This window comes from Periophthalmus magnuspinnatus, chromosome 21 (genome assembly GCF_009829125.3).
Source record: "Periophthalmus magnuspinnatus isolate fPerMag1 chromosome 21, fPerMag1.2.pri, whole genome shotgun sequence".
Lineage (NCBI taxonomy): Eukaryota > Metazoa > Chordata > Actinopteri > Gobiiformes > Gobiidae > Periophthalmus > Periophthalmus magnuspinnatus.
In genome coordinates, this window is record NC_047146.1 from 5,715,697 (window position 1) to 5,742,804 (window position 27,108).

At 43.0% G+C, this 27,108-nt stretch overlaps 1 protein-coding gene across 3 annotated transcripts in view; it reads right to left on the reverse strand.

Annotated features, from left to right (window-relative positions):
* dgkh (diacylglycerol kinase, eta) overlaps positions 1–27,108 on the reverse strand; it is a 64,860-nt gene that overhangs the window by 17,638 nt on the left and 20,114 nt on the right. For all 3 annotated transcript variants that reach the window (XM_033987344.2, XM_055230677.1, XM_055230676.1), the window contains 11 exons: positions 18,150–18,254; positions 16,415–16,547; positions 12,294–12,400; positions 11,574–11,699; positions 9,052–9,154; positions 4,276–4,438; positions 4,089–4,197; positions 2,640–2,861; positions 2,364–2,455; positions 2,169–2,268; positions 1,309–1,621 (listed from right to left, as the gene is read on the reverse strand). In XM_033987344.2, the coding sequence (XP_033843235.1) occupies positions 1,309–1,621; positions 2,169–2,268; positions 2,364–2,455; positions 2,640–2,861; positions 4,089–4,197; positions 4,276–4,438; positions 9,052–9,154; positions 11,574–11,699; positions 12,294–12,400; positions 16,415–16,547; positions 18,150–18,254 (1,573 nt within the window). The remainder of the gene's footprint in view (positions 1–1,308; positions 1,622–2,168; positions 2,269–2,363; positions 2,456–2,639; positions 2,862–4,088; positions 4,198–4,275; positions 4,439–9,051; positions 9,155–11,573; positions 11,700–12,293; positions 12,401–16,414; positions 16,548–18,149; positions 18,255–27,108) is intronic.

Here is a 27,108-nt window from a genome sequence, read left to right on the forward strand (position 1 = left end):
AAAGTCTCATAATGTTTGAATTTATATTTATACAAAGTCGTTCAGCAGTTGAGATAAACAGCTACATAACACATTTGGATTGTTTTAGTCTTTTTTAGTGAAGTTTTAGTCTTTTTTAGCATTGTTTTAATATTTTTTAGCGTTGTTTTAGTCTTTTTAGTGTAGTTTTAGTCTTTTTTAGCATTGTTTTAATATTTTTTAGCGTTGTTTTAGTCTTATTTTAGTGTTGTTTTAGTCTTTTTTACCGTTATTTTAGTCTTATTTTAGTGTTGTTTTAGTCTTTTTTAGCGTTGTTTTAATCTTTTTTAGTGTAGTTTTACTCTTTTTATTGTAGTTTTAGTCTTTTTTACCGTTGTTTTAGTCTTTTTTACCGTTGTTTTAGTATTTTTTACCGTTGTTTTAGTCTTTTTTAGCGTTGTTTTAGTCTTTTTAGCGGTGTTTTAGTCTTATATTAGTGTAAAGGAACTAAATGCCGTTTTCCGTCTCTGCTCTGGTATCGGTTCGTACTGGGCATCAGCAGATACTTAAAGCAAGTATCAGAATCCGTATCGGAACTAAAAAGCTGGATTGATAGAGGAAACCGTGGGCTGTCCAAACTACGGCCCCGGGGCCAAACGCGGCCATCGGACCAATTTTTTTGGCCGTCACGCCTCCTCCTAAACTGGTTCAATTGATCAGAAAGTATTTTTTACTACAAACTGAACAGATTCTACCTTTATAACCTGAATAACATCACATTTCATTGTGACACAGACCTAAAAATAATCTTCCAAGTCTAATTAACGGTACAACGGCTCCGTCAAACGTGTGTTAAATGCGCCGTTCGACTCGCTGTATCGACACTGGTCTGTGGCCCTCAGCTTCAAACATGTTTCAGTATGTGGCCCTCGGTGAAAAAAGTTTGGACACCTGCTTTAAAAATCCTACATTACACAAAAAATGACTCCTGTGATCGTTAAGTCGTGTTATAATGTTGTTACCTCGTCAAAAACAGACCTGGAGTTGAGTTTTGTTCCAGTCACACATGTTTTGAGTAACACTTTATTATTAGTCTGTACATCTCCAAAGCTCAAAACGCTCTGTTCCACCTTGTGATGTCATGAAGTGGTAGTTTTCAGGTCTGTTTGTGATGAGGAAACAACATTATAACAGAGAAAACAGCCCAATATGAGCTCTTTAAACAGATATAAATACATTTTCTTTCCCCCAGTTTTCACGTTTTTTTTGTTTAATTAACTTCTATGTCATGCAAATAGGTTTTAACCTTTGACCTTTGACCCAACCCCGGCACAGCGTTTGCGTATTCACCTCTCTCGGCTTGTTCTATGATCTGACGCACTGCCTTCTTTAAACTGTTGGCCCGGAGCATGAGCTGTTCTCGGCTCTTGAAGCTCTGATGTGGCGAAGTAGCTGCTCCCTTCTCGCTCTCCGCCCGCTCCAGCTTCTCCTTCAGCTCCGTCAGGCTCTCCTCACTGGGCTCCTCTTCCTCCTCCTCCTCCTCTTCATCCTCCGGCTCCTCCTCCACGATGGGGGGGGTGCAGTGAGGCAGCGGGGGCAGAGCGTGGCACTCGGTCTGCAGCGTCTGGAGCAGGGAGTCCAGCTTCTCATTCAGGATGGCACACTGACGGCAGACGGGGTAAAGTTAGAAACAGAAAAAAAAAAAAAAAATAAATAAATAAATAAAATAAAAATAAATAAATACTATTAATAATAATAAAACTAATAAATATTAAACACATCAAATAAATATATAGATAAATACATAAAAAATAAATAAAAGAAAAGAAAAAGAAAAAAACAAAAAAGAAAATAAAAAGAAAAATAAAGAAATAAAAAAAATTAAGAAAATAAATCAAAAACAAAAAATAAAAGAAAAAACAAAAAAAGAAAAAAAGAAAAGCAAAAGAAGAATGTAATAAAAATATAGAAAATAAGAGAAAAATAAAAATGTAATAAAAATAAAATAAAAAATATAGAAAATAAGAAAAAGAAAAGAAAATAATAAAGAAAATAAATTAAAAACAAAAAAATAAAAATAAAAAATTAAATAAAAAGAAAGAAAAGAAAAGAAAAAAGAAAAAAAGAAAAGAAAAATAAATAAAAGAAAATAAATAAAAATAAAATAACATAAAAATAAAATTGTTTAGGCGATGTTTACTGTGGCGTACTTTGAGAGTCATACTGTCACACTCATCTGCGTTTTCACTGCTTTTCTCATAGGCCTTTCCCACTTTGGCAACAAAATCCTTCACTGTTTCACACAGGATCCTAAACAAAGAAAAGTATTTGTTTAAAACATTTTTTTCTTCGCTGTGAGTGTTTAGGTTTTCTCCGTGTGTGAGCTGATGCGAGGTTACACGTACTTGGCAGAGGAGATGACCACAGAGTGCTGATCAGAGTTCAGGATCTTGGTGAGATGTGCCGCTACTGAGTCTTCATAAGCTGAAATATGAAACTGCAGAGAGCGCACAAAAACAGCTGTGTAAACATGGCTTTGTGGTAAGCTCTAAAACAATAAAAATACACAGGAACACACAACTAGAAGACAAATGGTACAAGTATTTCGTCAATATTTAGTTGGAAGATATTAGCGTGGGCGTGATGTGTTATTTTGTGTGTTTGCTGGTTCCTGTTGGTACCTGGCAGTCGTCGCCCCCTTCAGGTGTGGTGGGGTAGCTGTGTTTAGGAGGGATCTTGATCTCGTATGTCATGATGCTCCAGCGGTCCAACATTTTGGTGCTGGCTCGCTCTAACTTCTCCAGGATTTGGGGCAACTGCGTGTCGTCATCACAGGACGGCCCCCACCCCAGGACTCGGGCCAAATCGTTCCCCGTTCCCAAAGGCAGGACCCCGAGCTGGCACTGCAAAAGACAGAGAGAGGAGAATACACTGGTTATGTAATATATGGTTATGGGCTCTGGGTAATGACTGAAAGGACAAGATCGCTGATACAAGCGGCCCGAAATGGGTTTGGCTGGGCGCACCCTTAGAGATAGGGTGAGGAGCTCGGTCACACAGGAGGAGCTTGGACGCCTCCCTAGAGAGGAGTTCCGGGCATGTCCCACCGGGAGGAGGCCCCGAGGAAGAGCCAGGACACGCTGGAGGGACTATGTCTCTTAGCTGGCCTGGGAACGCCTTGGGGTCCCACCGGAGAAGCTGGAGGACGTGTTTGGGGTGGGGGAAGTCTGCGAGTCCCTGCTGCCCCCCGCGCGACCCGGCCCCGGATAAACAGAAGAAAACGGATGGATAAAGCGTAAAAATCATAGACTGTATATATAAATGGACATAGCTAAGCTGCTAGCCGCCACGTTTCAAACAGGAAGTGATAAGTTGCGCGCTTCTGGCTCCAATTATTTTACATGAATTTGATCTTAAAATGTTCGTATTAACCCACTCTGCGTGATCCTGGGGTTTTTATTTCTCTATTATGTCCAGAAGTCAAGATATGAATGTTAGTAACAGAAATTCGTCGCTATAACCGCTCTAGCCTCGATTGACTGGAGCCGGACGCCGTGGATGACGTCACACTCACTTAGCCCACTTTTTTTATACAGTCTATGGTAAAACTTTATATATAATTGCAATTGTTTGTTTTGTTTTCATTTATGTCCAATTAGAGATGGAAAATCACACACGCTCACGCAGTAAGAGCTGTGTTTTCTTTATTCTCACTAATATCGTGCAGTCCAAAGCCAAAATTGCATAACGTAATTGTGTGTATTTCTTCCTATTCCTCTAAAAAACATGAATACCACTGAAAGAAAGTACTTTAAATATCATCTCGTTTGCTCATAAGCCTGTACATGTTTACGTATTTTGTATTTATCGACTCGAGGTAATAAACTCCCAGAAGCAACTTGTGTTATATTGTTTTTCTTTCATCCGTTTTACCAAAAAATACAAAATAAAATCTCTCAACTGGACAAAACGTTGTAGAAGTGAAGAAGTTTAGCTGCTCGTCTTCAGTTCTGGTCAGATTACGCTGAACACTGCCTTAAATCTGTGTCCACCATATTATATTTTTTCCTTTTTCTATGGATCAGACCTGTACGACGGAGCGATTGCACAGATATTTCATCCTTTTTTACCTGTTTGTGTAGGTTGAGCTTATCGATCTCCGACAGGACCCAGCCCACACTGCCGTCACCGCCGCACACCAGGATCCGAAAGTTGTCGAATTTTTGAAAAAGCCGCAGACTGAAAAACACAAAACGCACAGATTTAAGTAACTCTTTGTCTTCGCCGGTTAAAGTCGTCGCTGGGACAGGTCCTTACCCGAGGTGCGGACCGCCGTTCACCAGGTCAAACACTTGGGCCGGGTTGAGGAGCTGCTTGAAACGCCGCAAGAATTTGACTCCCTGATTGTCTCCGCTTTTGGAGTTTACGAACACGAGGAGGGGGCTGGCACATGACGGGGGGCACGTAGCTTTCCAGAATCCTGCGGAGAAAAGTAGAACATGATGAACTACTGTAAAAAAAAGTATTTGTCCGCTGATTTGACGGTCGGCAGTTCGAACAAACACATCATTAGCGGAGCATTCAGACGTTATTTCATTCAGATTTTAAGACTTTAACATCCATTTTAAGACCCGCAAATTCACTTTTTCACTTTCACTTTCACAAAATAATAAGAAAATGTATTTATCTGGGATTTGAAAGGATGGGGGGGGTGGACAAACAGGTCGATTGTCCTGGGCCTCAAGGATTTCGGGGCCCAGAATTGAAACTTCTACCTGTTCATATATAAATTCAAAGGGGGCCCATATCAGCCTTCTTGCCCCGGGCCCCGAAATTTCTATGAACGGCCATGTTTTTTTTTAGCCTAATCTATTTTTACTCATTAGTCTGTTCAAAATCATGAATCTAATGCAGTCTGAGGACAAATTGGGAACAACATATGGGCACACACAGACTGGGGCAGCTTAGAAAAATATCTTGGCGCAAAATATCAGCAAAATTATAATTGAAAAGGATATAAACGTAACTGGAACTGTTAAGCCGCCCATCCCTTTGCATCGCTATACAAAGCCTTAAATTATTTAGAAACGACGGCCTTTCATCTGCTCTGGTTGTGCCGTCTCACCAAAGAATAAAGGTCTAAAGAGTTATTTCAGAGCTTTTAAACATGTTCTAGTCGTTTCTTCTCATTTTCCCTCTTGAAGTCGTATTTGGAGTGATTCACGTTTGAGTTTAATCTTTAATCGACTATTTTCAAGACGCCATTTTGTCGATCGATTCTTATTTTCACCTCCACTGTGATGTACGCACTTCCTTTTCCAGTTTTATTTTCTTAATCGTTGATACTCGGAGGATTCGCCAGCGTCGCGTCGTCATTTTGGTGCAAATGAAAAAAAAAAAAAGTGCTGCTCGCTAGTGTGACGTGCATCTGTCCGTAGGGGGCGCTGTCATCGTGCGGCGCTTTGTTGTTGATGACGTTTACGGCGATGTCAGCTCCAATTGGACACCACGGTTTTCTAACGGAGAAGTCAGCGGATTTGCTTCTTTCGTTAAGTCGTTTTAGTTGAATATTGTGATTTAAAATGTGTAAAGAGTCAGAGATGAGAACCATAGAGACACAAGCTCAATAGGCCTGATTTAATTGTTTTGTTTTTTATCTGTTGCTGTTCGTTCTCTTCTATCTCTCTCTGATGTGACTGTTGTGTTTGGGGTGAAAACCTCATAAAAAACTGACTTTACAGAGCACACGGAACCAGCACACGCTAAGCACACGCTAAGCACACGTGTTCAGCTCAATATGGTTCCCCCCCTCTGCTCCTTCTCTCCTCTTCTTCTTCCTTCCTCCCCTCCTCTCTTCCTCGCCTCTCTTCTCCTCTCCTTTCCTCCCCTCTCTCCTCCTCCTTTCTTCCTCCCCTCTCCTCCTCCTCTCTTCCTCCCCTCTCTTCTCCTCTCCTTCTTTCCTCCCCTCTCTCCTCCTCCTTTCCTCCCCTCTCCTTCTCCTTTCTTCCTCCCCTCTCTCCTCCTCCTTTCCTCCCCTCCTTGCCTCCTCTCCTCCCTTCGTCCTCTCTCCCCTCCTCTCCTCCTCCCTTCCTCCCCGCTCTCCTCTTCTCCTTCCTTCCTTCCTTCCTTCCTCCCCTCTTTCCTCCTCCCTTCCTGCCCTCCTCTCTTCCTCCCCTCTCCTCCGCCCTTCTTCCCCTCCTCCTTTCCTCCCCTCCTTGCTTCTCTCCTCCCGTCATCCCCTCTCTCCTCTTCTCCTTCCTTTCTCCCCTCCTCCCCTCTCTTCTCCTCCTCCTCCTTTCCTCCCCTCCTCCACTCTCTCCTCTTCCTTTCCTACCCTCCTTCCCTCCTCTCTTCCTCCACTCCCCTCCTCCCAGCTCCCTTCCTCAACCCTCTCCTCTCCTCCTCCCCTCTCTGCTCTTCTCCTTCCTTCATCCCCTCCTCCCCTTCTCTCCTCCCCTCTGCTCCTCCCTTCTCTCTCCCCTCCTCTCCTCTTCTTTCCCTTCCTCCTCCTCTCCTCCCACTAAACCTTCATACCTGCGCTGTTTTCTTTTCCATATCCTTCTTAAGCTTTCTGTCTGGTCCACACTTTGATTTATTTTTTTCGTTTCTTTTTTGTAATGCTGTCAGAAAGGAGAGAAGGAGACGGAGGAGGAAAGAGAGAGAGAGAGAGAGAGAGAGAGAGGGAAAAAAAAACCTGAGAAAGTCACGACTCCTGAGGCACGTGTTTCAGTCTGATGCCTCGCTCAGCCAATTACAAACTCCCTCACAAACTCCCCCCTCCCTCTGGCGTTCTCTCCTTCGCTCCCTCTCTCCTTCTCTCTCTCTCTCTCTCCATCCTGCAGTCGTTCAGCGGGGTACAGCCACATGTGTCGAGGAGGGATGCATCTCCTCTTCTGTTTTTCCTCGCAAGACGTCAACTTAAATCTATCCACCAATTAGACAAAGACACGCCGTTCAAAACATATAAACTCAATAACAGTCTGTGTAATGTGCTGATATTATCCCAAAAAAAGGTAGAATAATCGGAATTCTAGCTAATTTTATGAATGTTTTTTGTATTAATGCTTTTCTATAGGTGTCGCTTAGCTCTGTAGAACTTTATCTACATCGAGATTCAGCCATTTTTAACATCCAATCACACGCTTTGCTCTTTTTAAGCCACTTGAAAACCCCATTATGCTCAGAAAACGAAAACTGCAAGCCATTTCTATTTGTTTTAGTATGGCAGGATAAAATTTTGTTCAATACGAGGGGGGAAAAAAAACAACGTGATTATGATTAGCAGCCCCCTAGTGACAGATTTAGTTCATGACGTTACAGTTTGACCCTTTCGTATCCACAGAATCCCATTGTTTGTAGCTGGATAGTGTTTAAACTTTCATTAAATGTCACATGTATTGGGTGTCGGTGCCGGTTGAGAGGCTCGCTCGCTCTCTCTCTCTCCCTCGCTCCTGGTCACATGTCCGCGCACCTCCTCACATGACACACCAGGCTATTTTTAACCCCTGGCTATAGGTGTGAAAATATGCCAGGTGAGATTAACGTTAGCTGCGTGATCTTTTTTTTTTTTTAAACTGCTAATCTATATGTATAAATATCTAATCAACGGGAAGATAAAAGGATTGAGTAAAGAAGTGGATTAAATAAGAGTCATGTCACCCACAGAGTTTAATCAAATGAAGCTCGTCGAGGCCAGAGCAGTTATAGCAACGAATTTGGAGCTGACTTCCTTATTTGGAATTCCGACCGCGAGTATCATAGCAACCAAAGAGCCAATCCAGAGCGAAGATGTTGAAGGTAACGCTCTTTCCCGCCTGCACCGCTGGTTTAGCAGGGAGCGGACGCTTAGCAACGCTGTCAATCAAACCTGTTAGAACTAGTGCAGGGATGTCCAAACTACGGCCCCGGGGCCAAATGCGGCCCTCAGACGAGTTTTTTTTGGCCCTCAGACTTCCTGCTGAACCGGCCCAATTGATCATGAGCAGCACTTTTAACAGCAAATTAAACTATTTCTTCCGCTATATCTTGAAACATCACATTTCATTGAGATACAGACCTAATATTAATGTGTTTCGAGCCTTAATAATACGCAGCGGCTCTGTCAAAGCTGTGTTTATATCACCGTTGTTTTGAGATGTGGCCCTCGATTAAAAAAGGTTTTGGCACCTCTGAACTAGCGGGAGCGACTTCGGGGAAAGAAGACGCCTAATTTGTCTGTTTTTAATGTTCATATCTTGATTTTACAGACACAATAGTGAAATAAAAACACCAGGATCACGTAGCGCGGGTTAATACGAACATTTTAAGTCCAAAATAACGAGTCTGACAGCAGCAGTTACAGAGAGAGGAGCCACAGCTTTTCAATAGAAAGTGAATTGCAGCCAGAGTCGATCACTTTCTGTTCGTAACGCGGCGGCTGGCAGGTTAGCTACGTCCATTTATATAAACAGACTATGATATGGCGGTATTCAGAAAGTACAGTTACTTCTCTAAATTACAAGGAAAACGCTGCGGTACTTTATGATATAATTTTGGCTTTAGCGAGAAAAAATGTGGGCGTGTGCAAGTTTCGTTCTCTAATTAGACAGAAGTTAATCCGTAACAAACACGGCAACAGAAATAAAGCAGTTTGTAATTATATGTCGTGTTTTTTCTTACTGCGACTTGGTGTAAAAGTACGCAAAGTGTTCAGAATACCGCATATTTTTAATGAACATCTCGAGTTTTCTGTAAATAAACACATTAATAAAGTATTCTTCCCATCGCTGTATAAACTCATTAAGTATCGTCATAATCTACAATTAAACGAGTAAAAACACAACGCTGACCTCGAACTGGACTCATTTCGACCTCATATAAAGTAAAGCTCCATAATGCATTGGGTGTAACCTGAAAGTGCTTGAATAAATTACGATAAAACGTTGCGTAAGCTCCTTTATAGCAGCTTTTAATTTGAGCGCAGGGGTCAAAGGTCACGCCAGACTAAACGCACTGGAAACGCATTTTCAGGGGGGGGGGGCCTTTATTACTGCTCATACAGAGATTGGTTTTGGGCCCCGGGGGTGGGAGCGGACGGGCGTACGTGATGCTTACCGTCTGAGTCGATGCTGTTCAGAGCCGTGGGGGGAATGATGGAGACTTTGCACTGACCCAACGGACATTTGCGAGGGTATAGGTCCATGCAGGCCGTGTGCACCTGGAAGAACGAAGCGAGACTGTGGTGAACATGCAGAAGAAGAGTTATACAATCGGAAAAATACAATAGTTTAACTTAAATATTTATAAATATGTTAGAGTTGCACATTTTAACGGAAAAAATGTGACAAGTGTTAGACTAGCTTTGCCTTTGACTAGACTGTCTACGTTTGGACTGCTCACTAGCGCCTCAGAGTGGTCATGTGATGTTGCTGATTTAAACAGGTTTGGCGCTGTCTTTCTACCCGTTGGAGGCAGGACGACAGCGCCATCTGCAGCCCGACTTCTTCATGACAGTATCGCAGGTGTGTGAAAGTAAAAAGGCCCCCTCGTCCTGGTTCAAAGTCCCGTGCGCACGTTTCCGTTTTCCGATTGTCTTCTCAATCCAGCGACGATGTTTGTTGTCGTCTGTCCCAATGATGTTTGCTCCGTCCCAGTCCATAATATGTTTTACAAAGGTAAACCGGGACGAGGGGGCCTTTTTACTCTCACATACCTGAAGAAGTCGGACTGAAGATGGCGCTGTCGTCCTGGCTCCACCATAAGAACACAGCACCAAAACCTGTTTAAATCAGTCACAACAACATCATGTGACCACTCTGAGGCGCTAGTGAGCAGTCCAAACTGTCAGGTGTGAAAACAAACCAAACCTTGGTCTGGAAAAAGAATCTTTAAATCATTAGTCATTTACGAATCTCTAAAGGTCAAGGGCTATCTGTCGTTTTTTCCTTCAAGTACATGATATTTTTTCGTTTACGGCGGACATTTTGTTACCTAAATAACTGCTGTCTTTGCAGTTTGAGACATATGAGACACTGAAATACATCTGTATAAATATAAATACTGTGTAAAGATCTACTCTTCAAAATACTTTTACTCTTTAAGTGCATTTTAAACTGGTACTTTAATACGTTTAGAGATGTTTTCACGATATACTTTTACTTTTACTTGTGTATTTTTTGCGTTGGTATCTGTACTTTTACTTAAGCAAACAAAATGGAGTACTTCTTCCATCACTGATCTGTGTAAATTTAGCTGCGGTGTAAAAATCTACGCACTTTAAAGAACAAAAATCAAAAAAGTCTATGAAGGACTGCACATCTGTCACTATTGGAGTATTTTCTTTGACCTCATCATGTGGAGTACGGAGCGTGGGCTTTTTAGGACATAAAAAAGATGAGCCGTTGTCTAGACGTTTGATGGATGTGAGGTGAAGGTTCGGTAAGAAAACCTCAGATCTGAGACAAAAGAGTCATTTAATCTGCCTCAGACACAGATCATTTTCATGGCTCGTTATAAATTAATGAACAAATGTCGGCAGGAAATCCTCAGTGAAGGTGAGGAGCGACCGTAGACTGTGTAAAGAAGTGGAGTAAGTGAGCGTGACGTCACCCGCGGCGTTCGGCTCCAGTCAAACGAAGCGAATCGAGGCTAGAGCGGTTATAGCGGCGAACACGAAGCCGCTGAGTTGCGTATTAGGAATTCCAAAAAGTATCATAGCAACCAAAGAGCCAATCAGGAGCGAGGCTGTTTAAGCTAATGCCCGCTTTCTGCCCGCATCGCTGGTTTAGCAGGCGGCGGACGCTTAGCAACGCTGTCAATCAAACCTGTTGCTAACGCTAGCGGGAGAGACCTCAGGGAAAGACGACGCCTGATTTGTCTGTTATTAATGTTCATATCTTGATTTACAGACACAATAGTGAAATAAAAACACCAGGATCATGTAGAGGGTTAATACGAACATTTAAGACCAAAATGACGAGACAGAGAGGAGCCACAGTTTTTCAATGTAAAAAATATATCATAGAAGTAAATACCCCCTCTTTAATACCCCATAGAAGTAAATACCTCCTATTTAATGCCCCGTAGAAGTAAACACCTCCTCTTTAATGCCCCATAGAAGTAAAAAACCCTCTTTAATACCCCGTAGAAGTAAATACCTCCTATTTAATGCCCCGTAGAAGTAAACACCTCCTCTTTAATGCCCCATAGAAGTAAACACCTCCTCTTTAATGCCCCATAGAAGTAAACACCTCCTCTTTAATGCCCCGTAGAAGTAAACACCTCCTCTTTAATGCCCCGTAGAAGTAAACACCTCCTCTTTAATGCCCCATAGAAGTAAACGCCTCCTCTTTAATGCCCCGTAGGAGTAAACACCTCCTCTTTAAATACAGATTGTGTATGATTTGACGGCTGGTTTGAGTCCCGCTCACAGTCGTGTTTTACCTGCCTACATTTTATGAACATAAACGCCCAAAGTTCCAGAAACAAACACAAATCTTCAGCGGTGACAGATAATGAATAAAACATATAGTCACATTTATTACATAATCGTATAATTACGCGGATTAGTCAGAGGAGAGACATTTTGGGATGAAAGTGTTTTAAGATTTATGCCCTGCTAACAGATGTCCTCCTACCATCGCTTTGCACCAGAGACAGCGCCAGTCCTGCAGCCTCAGCACGCTCCCACACGTTTTATCGCACACGGCACACTTGGCACTCACAGGCAGGTTCCCCTCCAACCACTGGTGAGGCATCGCAATCTACGGGTATGAAAAAACAGAAGGACGTAAGCGCTTTGGGCAAAATATACAAAAAAATACAACTTAAAGGGCCCAGATTACACTGTTTTCTGATCTGTTCTAATGTTTTCTCGTCACAAACAGACCTGGAGTTGTGTTTTTTTTGTTTCATTCACACATGTTTTAACACACAAACCCGGCAGATTTAGGCTCAGTTCTTCTCTCAAACTGAAAACGCTCTGTTCCACCTTGTGACGTCATCGTGTGGTGATACAGGAAGTGCTCCGCTGTGTTTCTAAACTCCACACACCTTCATTTCTAGAATCATTTGGATCATTTCAGCTAATCTGGAATTGCCGATCTGTACTGAACGAAAGATGAAAGGTGTTGCCAACTTGAAAACGACCACTTCATGACATCACAAGGTGGAACGGAGCATTTTTGAGCTTTGGAAATGCACAGACTAATATTAAAGTGTGACTCAAACATGTGTGAATGAAAAAAAACACAACTCCAGGTCTGTTTTTGAGGAGGTTACAGCGTTAGAACACGACTTAACGCTCACAAGAGTAAAGTTTGTGTAATCTGGGACCTTTAAACTCTCACTCCACTCACCCCATCTTCATCCTCGATAATATCTTTCCCGATGGAAGCCAGCGTCGTCCACTTGCAGTTGTTAATGGCTCGGACGGCGCAGCGTTTGTGGGCTTTGAATTTACACACTGGGAAAAGAAATTTATCAGAGTCACAATTTTAGGTAAACACAATGTGAAAAGAAAGACGATGAAAGAACCAGCCTGAAAACTACACACACTACTACACAATGACATCAGATATATGAAGTAATATATATGGAATTATGTAGTAAAGACAAAAGGTACATAGCTCTTAATAATCTAAATATTTTTTCGACAATATACTTTTTGCTTTGCTACATAATTCCGTACATCTTACTTCATATATTTGATGTCTTGAATGTAGAATGTAGAAAATGTAGAAAGTAGTAAAAGTAAAGAAAAAAATGAGCTGGTGTGTCCAAACTTTTGATTTGAACTTTTGACTCTTCTGCTTTAAGGAAACTTGTTAATCCAGTCCAGGGCCGTTGACAGAAATCTGGGGACGCGGGGTAAGAAACCACACATGGCCCCCCCCTCTATTATAAATGGAAAAAAAAGGAAGAGGATCCAATTCGGGGCCCCAAATGCCATACACTGTATAGCTAAATGGACAACGCTAACCCGCTAGTTGCTGCACTCCAAACAGGAAGTGATCATAGGCTGCGCTTTCGGCTCCATCGACTCTGGCTTCAATTCACTTTCTACTGAAAAACTGTGTCCTCTCTCTGTAACTGCTGCTCAGACTCGTCATTTTGGTCTTAAATGTTCGTATTAACCCTCTACATGATCCTGGTGTTTTTATTTCACTATTGTGTCTGTAAATCAAGATATGATCAGCATAACAGACAAATCAGGCGCCTTCTTTTCCCGAGGTCGCTCCCGGTAGCGTTAGCAACAGGTCTGATTGACAGCGTTGCTAAGTGCCCGCTCCCTGCTAAACCAGTGCTGTGAGCAGAAAGGGGCGTTACCTTCAACAGCTTTGCTCTGGATTGGCTCTTTGGTTGCTATGATACTTGTGGTCGGAATTCCAAATATGGGACTATGCTCCAAATTAGCCGCTATAACTGCTAGCCTCGATGGGCCCCCCTGTCGACTCCTCCTGTATCTTGATCTTAGCGTAGCACAAAATGTAACAGCAATCAGCTTTAATTTGATTTATTCTTATTTGTTTTTAAGAGAAAGATGCAAAATGATAAAATTATGTTGAAAAAAAGGGTTTTGAGATTTGGAATAATCAAAGTTTATAATCCACACTAAGCCACAAACACAAGATCATTTAGTTTTAACTTTTGTTCACGACTGGCATTCTTCTCCCGTATATAAAACATGCTCTAACTTAAAATTAAATCATAAACACCCAGTATGTAAATGCAGAGCAGCCCACATACGAAGCCTTTATGTATAATTAATAACATGCATAAAACATCACATATACGAGCGTGACAGAGTTCTTGTGTTTTTGCACTAGCGGCCCCGCAACTCATGAATAATGCAATAATCACATCCTCCGGCCGGTTCAGACTCACGGAACTCACACATAAAAAAAAAAAAAAAAACGTTACACGATGCTAAACACTATTAGCGTACATTAGCAAAGCATTAGCCGTGATACCGCTGGCTCTTTATGGCTAGACTGGGGAGCGTTTAAAAGCAGGGATGGTCAGTCTGTGTTTTAGTGTTTGTGGGAGGTGTATCGCAGATCACTCACATCAGAGCGTCCGAAGCGGGAGATCGAAGGGAATTTAAGCTGCCGTGATTGCTATGAAACTGTTTGGACTCTGGTTTAATACAGACGTAGCGGGTCTATGTCTCTTTGTGTGTGTGTGTGTGCGCTTCTTCCTTTCAGAGCATCTTTAGCTAATAGAATTCTCATTGATTATCCATTGCTTTTGTCTTCCTCACATCTGTCTCTGACTCACGGTGCTAAACAAAGCTGTGATAGTGAGGCTGAGTCGGAAAGAAAGAGTTTATAGCGTAGACTGTATGTATAAAAGGGCGTAGCTAACCTGCTAGCCGCCGCGTTTCCAAATCGAAAGTGATCGTGGGCGATTATAGTGCGAAACTGTGTCATTTTGGTCTTTTTATTTCACTATTGTGTCTGTAAATCAAGATATGAACATTAATAACAGACAAATCAGGCGGCTTGTTTCTCCGTTAGCAACAGGTCTGACTGACAGCGTTGCTAAGCGCTCGCTCCCTGCTAAACCAGAGGTGCAGACAGACAGGAAGGGGCGTTACTTTCAACAGCCTCGCTCCGGATTGGCTCTTTGGTTGCTATGATACTCGCGATCAGAATTCCCAGTATGAAACTTGTGTTCATGAGTGTATTTTGTGTTGTTTTACGCTCTTTCTTCGCCAGGTCGTCACTACAAATGGGAACGTAAATGAGAAAGAAATAAATATCACAATTTTCTTAGGTTGATTTACTTAGTTTAAGTTTAACTACAGATTTTTCCCCATTAAAGCCTAAAAAGACAATAATAATCACATCTCTCTTAGCTTCCTCCACCTCATCCACCATCATCCATCAGCGGGCCTGTCACCGTAATCACTACATCGACTTGTCGTTCGACTCATGAAAGATGTGAGCAGATATTTGGGGGTCAATATCTATCGTGGGGACTTTTTATTTGTGCTACTGGGGAACATTTTAATCTTTTTTTAGTTCTATTGTAAGATTTCAGCTGAAAAAAGGCTGAATAAATCACTTTTTTGACTCATTCTAGACACAAACTCACCACTAAAGTGTTTGATTCTGCAGTTTTTTTTAGTGCAGTTTGTGTTTTTAAATTTCAATATTATCGTTTATTGTCTATTATTTGTATATTACGCGTTTCAAAATGTGTTATTGTGACAGTATTGGTTAAATCAGAGCTATAGGGCTGATTAAAGATGGCCGACAGTGTCTCACTTTTGCTTTTCCATCGATCTAACCCAGTATAACTCCACGTATCGACGAGCTGAAACTGGCCCGCTCTAAACATTTACGATCATGAGCATAAGTGTGTCTTTGTGGTTTGGAGATCATCGCTGATAATAGGATTCAAATGCTTTTTTAATGAGTTGGTCCTTTTGTCTTGTCCACGGCGCTTTCTTTAGCCTCCCACTCGGCGTACAAGAGGGCCTAATTGTAGTGGGTAATGAGGTCTGAGTGGAGAGATCGAGGCTTTCACACAGACACCTAACCCGGGCGCTCAAAAACACAAAGGACGCTGGGTAAATTAGGACAGGGACCTACAGCCTGGTACTTCACACCATCAGCCTCTTCTTCCACTCGCCCGCTGTTCTGTCGCAGATGAGGTGAGAACACGGAGCGTCATTGGCGAGTGTTTTTTTTTTTTTTTTCACATCTGCTTCGTTGGTTAAATGGAGAGATGCAAATGCAAAAAAATGAAAATTTAAACAGCTGCTATAAGGGGCTTTATGTAACGTATGACACACATGAGCGGGTCTCGGGCATAGACACGGATCCGGTCACACGAAGCTCATCGAGGCTAGCAGTTATAGCGGCTAATTTAGAGCTGAGTTCCATATTTGAAATTCAAATTGTGAGTATCATAGCAACCAAAGAGCCAACCAGAAGCCAGACTGTCCCCGCCCACACTTCGCAGCGGCTACAGAGAGAGAGGACACAGATTTTCAATGTAAAGTGAATTGGAGCCAGAGTCGATGGAGCCGGAAGCGCGCCCATGATCACTTCCTGTTTAGAACGCGGCGGCTAGCACGTTAGCTATGTTCATTTATATATACAGGCTATGTTCTTCAGTAAACTACAGCTCTATTTTTTACAGGTTTTAATGAGATTGATTTGATTTGAACCTTGTTACAGCTGCACAGAACCACTTTACAGCTTCAAATAATCTGCATATGTGCAATTCTCACATTTCTAACTTGATTTTGATACTAAAGACAATTTCAAACTGATACAGAATGGTCCTAAAAAAACTTCAACACAATAAAAAATAGTAGTTTCATTAATATCACCATGTAGTTCTGATAAAGATTTGAAAAAAGCAAATGTCCAACTTCGATATGTGATTCGATTTTGAGTGAGTATCGATTTTGTCTTTGCTCAGCACCAGTATCAGGGTTTTGCAGATGTGAAAAAATGTGACTTACCTTCACAGGAGAGCCCATGGGAGGTCACCCCTGATAAACTGTCCTTACAAACGTTGCAGAAGGTGGGGCGTGCGTGCGAGCAGGCGTACCAGTTGTGCATCCCTGAGAAATGCTCCACGTTGAACTGTGCCGTCTGCCAAAAACACAACAAATATAACGTAACTAAAATGCTTCAAAAAAGGGCCCATAGTCAGTGATAAGTTGGTTTAGTTTTGTCTTAAATGTCTCCAGTATTTTTTAAAGGTCTTTGCAGTAAAAATAAGACTGGTGTTTGGCGTAAATGGCGAGTCCTCGGGCTGCTCTGGTGTAAAGACGTGATCCTGAACAACTTGCTGATGGCAGTAGTGAAAAAAGTTGTTAATTGAAGAGCCTCGCGTAATTGGACGGCTCCTCTGAGACTCTGAGACGCAGCAGCTGAGGTTAGAGTGTGGGAGTCACAGTGAATCCTACAGGTCTAGACAAAGAGCCTCGTATGAGTCCATATGGAACAGGTGAGAGCTGGGTCTAAAGCTCTGGTCCTGCACAGAGGCTCAGTGCTGGGTCTAAAGCTCTGGTCCAACACAGAGGCTCAGTGCTGGGTCTAATGCTCTGTTCCTGCACAGACCTTATCCTCAGAGCCGGGTGTAATGCTCTGTTCCTGCACAGAGGCTCAGTGCTGGGTCTAATGCTCTGTTCCTGCACAGAGGCTCAGTGCTGGGTCTAATGCTCTGTTCCTGCACAGAGGCTCAGTGCTGGGTCTAATGCTCTGTTCCTGCACAGAGGCTCAGTGCTGGGTCTAATGCTCTGTTCCTGCACAGAGCCTCAGTGCTGGGTCTAATGCTCTGTTCCTGCACAGAGCCTCAGCAGGGGGCCCCGTGCAGCCTGTGTAACATGTGTGTGTATGTGTGGTGCTGTGGACTGACACCTCTGGGGTGCTGCTGCATTGCAGTGTAATAAAGGGGTGTGGGATTGGGCCTTATATAAGATTCCCTCCCAAATCAAAGCCATTAAGATGCATGGAGCCGTTTGTGCTGCGCTCGCCACAAGCGCCTTGCTGTCAACACACTGCCAAGATTCAGCACATCTTGTGCTGAGAGAAAATATGAGAGTTTTACTGGCACCAAACGCACTCCACTGAGACAAAGTGCCTTTGCTTTTAGCTTCTCCATCGTCATTTATTCTCTGCCTTTTAACTTTGGTAGAATCACTCAATGCTGATGTGAGCGTGGCGTCCATCTGTGTCCACAAAAACAACAGTGGCTCACTCCATTTAAAGTGTCGGTGCCATTACTTCAGAAGTGCTGTATCTAATACAAGCCTCATCCTCTGTCTGTATGTAACATATGCCCCTCTGAACAGTGAGCCTGCCTCTGCCCCTCTGCCCCAGCCCCACAGCCCCCCAGCCCCACAGCCCCACAGCCCCACAGCCCCACAGCCCCACAGCCCCCACAGCCCATTACAGCACATGGTATAAACATAACATGTGTCCACACAGTAAATCACTGTTATCACAAAAGATTAGTCAAGTAAGTTTGACATTTTTATGCAAATTCAGCAGTACCAGAGTCACTTAAGGGTAAAGTTGTGAACATGAAAATGCCTTAACATAAATCTGCTGTTCTTCAGACACTCTTCTCCTCTCTTACTCTCTCTCTCACACACACACACACACACCCACACCCCCCCCCCCCCCCCCACACACACACACACACTTCACCCCACAGCGTGCACATAAACATCAGTAAAAGGGACATACCTCATAGTGCTCTCTGGACTGAACAGACTTGAGTGAACTGATCCAGTCCTCCATCTCTTTCCTGTTCTCGGCGCAGAGAATGAGCCTACGGAACGGAGTGATCACCTGGACACAGTGGAAGACAGGAGCGCGTGGTTAGCCGATCCGGGGAGAACGACGAGTCTTTTAGGAAGGATGAGAGACTTTACGAGCTGCGCTGCCGTGCCCGCCGTACCACTGAGACTCCGTAACCCTCCTCTCTGTTTTTGAACGCTAGGTGCTCCTCTCTCTCCCCCTCATTATCTCTAGCGCGCTCGTCCCTTCACACCTTCCTCGTTAAGAGTTCCCGGACTCGGAGCTCAGACCACGGAGCGTTGAGGAAGATTGGTGCTGACAGGAGAAGTGCCTCGGAAAAGGCTGGGAGCGTGTGCCGCCCCCGCCCCCTCCTGTGTCCTCTGGATGCTGTGTGTTGGTGTGGTTAAGTCTAGGGACTGTCAGCGGAACGACCGTACAGACCGATACAGCAGCGAAGCTTTCAACGCGGCATCTTTAATTCATCCTCTCTCATCTTCTCTTTCTAACTGTTCTTGTGCTAATGTTATCTCTGTGCCTGACCAGTCCTGAGGGATCGGTCCAATAAAACATGTATAAACACGAAGAAAACTGTATCAATGCGTACATTTAAATCAGGCACGCACTGATCCGACCATAGACTGTACATATAAATGGACATAGCTAACCTGCTAGCTTTTCCGCCTATACAGAATGAACAATTAGCCATAGAACTTACGTATTTACAGCTCAAAACATCCATAAAAATGTCTCAAATCTCCCCACTTTTACAACAAAACCCCAAAATCTATAAAGGTTTGTGTAAGTTTTGCATGTTTCCACCATAGGCTGTTTAAATAAATGGACCTAGCTAACCCGCTAGCCGCCGCGTGATCATGTGCGCGCTTCCGGCTCCATCGACTCTGTCTCCAATTCACTTTCTATTGAAAAACTGTGGCTCCTCTCTCTGTAACTGCTGCAGTCAGACTCGTTATTTTGGTCTTAAATGTTCGTATTAACCCGCTCTATGTGATCCTGGGGTTTTTATTTCACTTTTGTGTCTGTAAATCAAGATATGAACATTAATAACAGACAAATCAGGCCGCTAGCGTTAGCAACGGGTTTGACTGACAGCGTTGCTAAGCGTCCACTCCCTACTAAGCCAGTGGTGTGAGCAGAAAGGGGCGTTACCGTCAACAACCTCGCTCCGGATTGGCTCGTCGGTTGCTATGATACTCACGGTCAGAATTCCAGATTTGTACGTAAAAAGCTGAACCGGTGCATCCCGAGTTTAAATCTACACGTGGCTGTTACGTAAGCCTCTGTAAATATCTATAAAAAAACGATCATAAATCCTTAGAGGTGATTTAAGAAGTCGTGTGTAAAACCCTACGTCAGCGAAAGTGTAATTTACAGACCTGAGAGGTGTTAATGAACCACATCTGAATCTGCCCTGAAAACAGCGCTCCTTTGAGACAGAGGAATATGGATTTTTTCCCCCCCTCTCTCCAGAAGCGAGTGTGTCGTCGGCGTGCGCAATACAATCACTATTCCAATACAATATTAACCTCATAAACGTGACAAAATAGAGGCTGTGCGCTGGTGTTGGGATTTTCAGGCCAAATCCCAGCGCTGGCAGCTCTTTCTCAACAAAAACTTAAAAAAAAAACTAAAATCATGCATGCATTTTTCTCCGCTCTTACTAAATACCTATACATTTCTTTTCAACCCTGATCTCACACCTTAAAGAGCCGATATCACGCTGTTTTCTGATCTCTGTTATGTTTTTTCCCCATCACAAACAGACCTGGAGTTGTGTTTTCTAGACTGACTTCTTCTCTCAAACTGAAAACACTCCGTTCCACCTTGTGATGTCATCATGTGGTAATACAGGAAGTGCTTTGCGTAGCTGTTAAAATGCCAATATTATGCTATTTTCTGATCTATCTGTGTCCTAATGTTGTTTCCTCGCCACAAACAGACCCGGAGTTGTGTGTTTTTTTTCGTTTCATTAACACATAAACGCTGCTCGAACAGAAAACAAAACGCTCTGCTCCACCTTGTGATGTCATGCGGTGATACAGGAAGTGCTCCGATGTTTTTTTAAACTCCATACGCCTTCACTAGAATCATTTGGATACGTATATTTCAGCTCTGGAGTTGCCAGTCTCTACTGAAATAAAGGTAAAACGTAGCTGTTAACTTGAAAACTACCACTTGATGACATCACAAGGTGGAACGGAGCGTTTTGAGCTTTGCAGATACAGACAGACTAATAATAAAGATCGACTTAAACGTGTGTGAATGAAACAAAACACAACTCCAGGTGTGTTTTTGACGAGGTAACGGCGTTAAAACACGACTTAACGTTCACAAGAGTCAGTTTTGTGTAATATCGACGCTTTAACGTAACCTGTAGTACGAACAACGGCTCGTCCAAATCTGCTGATGTAACGTTTTCTTCTCCGATCTTCTCTGGAAGGATTAGACCGTTTGACTAGTCCGCACGTGCACGGGCCCACTCACTCATACTAGTGTGTATTCACGTGCACTGGGGCCAATTGATCCCTTTGGACATAGATCGTACTGCCTTTGTGCTGGACTCATGGACTCGTGGACTGGCGTGGTGTGTCCGTGCGGGCTTTGGTTTGTTCGTGCGTGTGTGTGTGTGCTGATAAGATTGGTTGCCAGGGGAAACAGGAACGACGTTTCCGAAAGTGGCTCTCGGCATCCCTCAAGAGTAGAAAACCTCCCTTGATTGCTGACCTTCATGTACATTCATCAGCTGTGCGTGTCTGATATAGTGTGACAAGGCGCTATATGCATCGGACGATAGCGAGCGAGAGAAAGGTACGTGAGACGAGACATCTACGGGAATCACCAAAAATAATCCTTTGGGCCTCACAAGTCTGATACGACACGCGGATTTGAACATTTTATGAAGGAAAATGGACAGATAAGCACGTTTAAATGTCCGATATTACACAAAACGTCATGTTATAATGTCGTTACTGCATCAAAAACACATCTGGAGTTGTGTTTTGGTCGATTCACACATGTTTGAATAACCCTTTATTATTAATCTGTACATCTCCAACCCTCAAAACGCTCTGTTCCACCTTGTGATGTCATAAAGTGGTAGTTTTCAAAGTTAACAGCTAATTTTTTTTACCTTAAGTTCAGTAGAAATTGCCAATCCCAGCGCTAGAAATGATCCAAATGATTCAGGGTGAAGGCGTATGGAGTTTAAAAACACAACGGAGCACTTCCTGTATCGCCGTATGACATCACAAAGTGGAACAGAGCGTTTTGTTTTCAGTTTGAGGCAACAGCTCAGCCGAAATACAGCAGCGTTTGCGTGTTAACGAAACAAAAAAACACAACTACGGGTGTGTTTGCGATGAGGAAACAACGTTATAACGGAGATAGATGAGAAAATAGCAGAATATTGGCGCTTTAAACGTAAAAATAACACAATCTTGGCGTATTATGAGCGATATTTCCCTGCATAAAACGGCGTAGCGCTGCGGAATAGGCCTATCAGGGTTCCGTGCACACAGCGACCAAATGAGGATTGCGTGGCGCTGATCCTGTGTCTAATGGGACCTACTCTGACAGATGCTGGCTGCCTCGTGCACATGGACTATTATACGCACATAACAGCCTCACAATTGACTTTCAAATTACCTCTACAATCGTTTCCCGGCACAAAAACACCCACCATTCAAAACCCATCACGGATTGCTCCATTTGATGAACTTGACGAGGGCAGTTATGACGAGTCCGCTGCGATAAACACGAGTGAGGCGGCGACGGCGGCGGACATAACGAGAAGAGATGCACCGATCTGATTCTGGTATTAGATACGTATCGGTGCAGATATCGAAAAACGTGTGCCGGATCAGATATCGGCTTCCAAATATGGGATCAGTTGATATCCTGGTTGGTTATATAAACTGATGACGTTTTGTTTAAAGGAAATAAATGTTCGGAAGCATAGTCTGTGTGTATAAATGGACGTAGCTAACCTGCTAGCCGCCGCGTAGGAAGTGAGCATGAGCGCACTTCCAGCTCCATCGACTCTCGCGCCATCACTTTGGTCTTAAAATGTTCGTATTAACTCGCTCTACATGATTCTGGGGCTTTTATTTCGCTATTGTGTCTGTAAATGAAGATATGAACATTAATAACAGACAAATCAGGCGTCTTCTTTCCTGCTCATGCTAGCATTAGCAGCAGGTTTGATTGGTTTGATTGACAGCGTTGCTAAACCAGGGCTAGATGCTATAATGTGGTCTTGCTGATTTTTTTGTGCAATTTTCCATGCTTTTTTACATCATATGAATGTGCATTGTGTTCTTTGTCCTGATTGGCTGTTGGACTGTAGACCATTGTGTTCTGCGTCCTGATTGGCTGTTGGACTGTAGACCATTGTGTTCTGCGTCCTGATCTCCTCCGTGCTGTGTCTCCTGTCCAGTACAGAATGTGTTCAGACAAATTTACATAAACGTTGGATCTCAGTGTGACTCTGAAGTGCTGTACGTTTGCAATTTGTTTTCTCCACCGACAAAACCCACAATGTCGATGAAACGTTCTGCACCGACAAAGACGCCTACGAAGGTTTGAACTTTGAGAGAGTTTAAACGAGAGAGAAATGTGAGAAAATGTTAACGCCTGTGTGAGAAAAGTGTATAAAGTGTGTGGTGAGGGGTTTTACAGCTGAAAACATAGAGAATAATTGGAAAAAATAAAGCTGATACTTCACGGATTTCACCTATTGTGGGTTATTTTTAGAACGTGACCCCCGCGATAAACGAAGGACCACTGTATTGCAAAAAATAATAATAATGCATGTAATATTTGGACATATTTGACCAACAAGACACAGAATACGTCCTTGATTCAGTGGCCCGACCTCAGTCACTTTACAGGGGCAGAATTATGTCATGATACAGATTCAGCTCGTACTGGACATTTTAAGTGCAGTGACAGATCATAACACTTCTGTAGAGGTCTAAACTGCAGGATTAGAACATTTGAAACCAAACTCACGTCGTGGTTAATGTCTCTTCGTGCAGATTGGTCAGACCAGTGTAACAAGAAGGAGGTGATGTCAAATAGAATTACTGTTTCAAACATGGAGTCCTGCAGTTTCACTCCCACACGGAGCATTTGAGACTTTAATGAGAGGTTTAGTAGCACGACTGTTTTTGTGCGTGCGTCTCTGTGTGTGTGTTTGCGTGAGTGTCTCTGCGTATGTGTGTATGCTTGTGTGCGTGTGTGTCTGTGAGTGCAGGCGTATTTGTGTGTGTCCATGTGTGTGTGTGTGCATGCGTTTGTATGTTTGCATGTGTGTGTTTGTGTGTGCTAAAGTGCGTGTGTGTGTGTGTTTATGTGTTTGCATGTGGCTGTTAGTGTGTGTGTATGTGTGTGTTTGCGTGTGTGTGTTTGTGCGTGTGTGTCTGCATGTTTGTGTGCATCTGCGTGTGTGTGCGTCTGCGCATGTGTGCATCTGTGTGTGTGTGCATCTGCGTGTGTGTGCGTCTGCGTGTGTGTGCATCTGTGTGTGTGTGCATCTGCGTGTGTGTCTCTGTGTGCGTGCATATGTGTGTGTTTATGTGTTTGCGTGTGGCTGTTAGTGTGTGTGTTTGTGCATGTGTGTCTGCATGTTTGTGTGCATCTGCGAGTGTGTGCGTCTGTGTGTGTGTGTGCGTCTGCGCGTGTGTGCGTCTGCGTCTGAATGTGTGTGCGTCTGTGTGTGTATTCATGTTTAAACCTGTTTGATCTTACCAACCCTTAAAATGGAAAACATGTAAACATTTGATTATTTTTCGACAAATTCACTTTTTATTTTATTTTTCTACATAATTCTGCATCTTTTTTGTGAAATCTGAATAGTTTTAAGGTCGTTCTGGGGACTGGGGTTAGTGAATCACTCAAGACTATAAACACACAAATGATCGACTATGTTTGTTGTATCTGTCCCTGTTCAAATAATAAAATTAAATCAAAATAAAAATAAAAATAAATAAAAAATAAAGATAAATAAATAAAAATAAAGATAAATAAATAAAAATAAAGATAAATAAATAAATAAAATAAAATAAGAGGCATAAACCAGTCTATATTTTTTTTTTTTTCAAATTTTCCTTAAAGTTGTATTGTGTTCTTAGACTGTCAGATGCTTATATACAAGAGGAGCCCTCACATGTTATGCTTCAAAAATTGCTTGACGTTGTTCCTCCTTCAATTCTCACTCCCAAAGACAACACTGAATAACAATAAAAATCATTTTGAAATCTAAAATAAATATAAATTATCAGAGGTCACATAACCAGCACTATTTTTGCTCACATCTGAAGTAACGACATAAGGATTTTCTGAACTCAATCTGCTCCTTTACTGCAAATCAATAAAAACAGTTAGTCACACCGTAATAACCGCACACACGAACACGCTCACACGAACACGCTTACATCACGGCTAACGCATCCATCACCGCTACGACACGTGAGCGCATTAACAATCCTAAACAGTGTACGGTTTTGAGTTAAACAACAGGACCCCGGCGTCTCCTCCTCTGCAGCGTTCCCTTTCCCATTATTCATCACATAATCGAGCGTGCCGACTCCCCCTGCCGGTACTCCGCACGCCCACGCCACAGGACGACGCGCGCTCAGGTAAACCGCAGATCACATTACCTCGTGGATGTTTTTTGGTTTTTTTTTGCGCTCCTGTCAGTCCGGTGTAGTCTTCATGATGTGTGTTTGTGCCTGCTCCCGCCGCTCCTGCCTCAGCGCTCCCCGTGCCTCCCTCTTCCCCTGGGATAAGTGTGTGTCCGTGTGTGTGTGTGTGAGAGAGAGAGAGCGAGTGCGATCCGCTGTGGCTCTGACATCACTCTAGGATTTCCTCTACCGCTCGCACTTACACTCTCTCTTTCTCTCAACACCAAATCGGCTCCTGTGGCTCCTTAACCTTTGTGTAAAATGACAGGCACGTCCAGTGAGTGCGTCAACAAAAGTGTAATCTTTATCTTTAACGTGTGTGTGTGTGTGTGTGTGTGTGTGTGTGACGTCACCCACAGCGTTTGCCTCCGGTCAAACGAAGCTCATCGACGCTAGCAGTTCCAGGAGTTTCATATTAGGAATTCCGACCGCGGGTATCATAGCAACCAAAGAGCCAATCCGGAGCGAGGCTGTTGAAGGTAACTGTCAAACCTGTCGCTAACGCTAACGGGAGCGACCTCGGGGGAAAGGAGGCGCCTGATTTGTCTGTTATTAATGTTCATATCTTGATTTACAGACACAATAGTGAAGTAAAAACACCAGGATCATGTAGAGCGGGTTAATACGAACATTTAAGACTAAAATGACGATTTGTTTGATCACCAGAACAGGGCACAGAGTTGAAAATCATATCAAGTATTAGGACAGAACTACAGCGAAACAGGGCGAGCGGTCACTGTTTTGTACCGGTCAGAACAGGACGGACACACACGCTTAAGTAATAAGACTATTTGCTGGGTCACGATAATCACTATATCGATTTATCTTTCTATATATGAAAGTTGGAACAATACTTTTTTTTAAATCTGGGGTTATTTTGTGGCTGTATGATCAAGTTTAAGCTGTAAAAGTTTGAAGAAATAACCCGTCTGCGTCGTCCAGGTCTGATCCACAGCAAAAGACGAAGTTTAAATCTGTTAATTGGACAAATTGTTGTAGGGGTGAAGACGTTTCGCTGAAGAACTGAAGAATGAGCTTGGACGAGCAGCGAAAAGTCTTCACTCCTACAACGGTTTGTCCAATAAACAGATTTAAACTTCGTCTTTTCCTTTGAATAAATAACTTCTTTGACTCATTACAGACGCAAACTAACGACTAAATTGTTTCATTCTGCTGTTTATTTCTTACAACTCATGATTTTGAACAATATTGTAGATTTATAATGGTTTTTATGGTTTAAATCTGCTCTTGGGTTTCGATTCAGTGGCGTAAATGAGTTTCAATATCATCGTTTATCGTCTATATTTACTTCAGCGATATATCAAACTTCAAATTGTGTTATCGTCCGGGCTACTTAAAGCTAAAGTCTCGGATTTGGTATCAGAACTGAAAAAGCTGGATCTGTGCATCGTAAAAAAAAGTGATTTACTATCCTCCGTCAGTGGTTCAGACGTTCTACAAAAGCGAAACCAGAGTGACGCGGCAACAAACGAACAATTTGATGATTTTCTTTACGATTAAGCTTCATTACGTTACGCTTTTTAAGTTTATTCAAGTACAGGCAACAGAATTAACAAAATACACATTGAGAACAGCCTCGCCTCGCCGCAGATCTGACCTTTAACAGAGCAATACCGTCTCCAAATACAAGCAGTGAATGGATAAAGTGAAAGTTTAAATCCTTGAAGCGTATCGTTGTAGTTCTTGCCTTTAAATACGATTAAAACTAAGAAAAACGGGCTCCATAAAACTGTGAATAACCTCATTTATTTTAAACGCAGTCTCCAAACCGCGTGGACAAAGGGCTGCGTCTCCCCGTGGCTCGCACACGTACGACCAGGTCCGGCTCATATAACGTTATTTATGCGCACAGCTGTCTTCTCCAGCGAGTCCACGGAGCGTTCGGGTGCGTTGCTAAAAATAACTCGGCCGGGTTCAAAGCCCTGTTCTCTTGCCTGTTTCCTCCTCCTCCGACTGTCTTAAAATAGCTGCAGCGCGGGAGAGCCGAGACATTTTTAGACAGGACAAGACACGAGTAGACGCGGTGATGTCGGCGTGGAACCTCCGCCTCACTCCCACGCGTAACTGTCAATAAAAAACGGCCGACTGTGCGCGGCCTACGGATAGAGCTGCTGCGGGGAAAGGAATCTAAAAGACGGGAATAGTGCAGATAAACCGACGTATTTACGGATTTAACCATGATT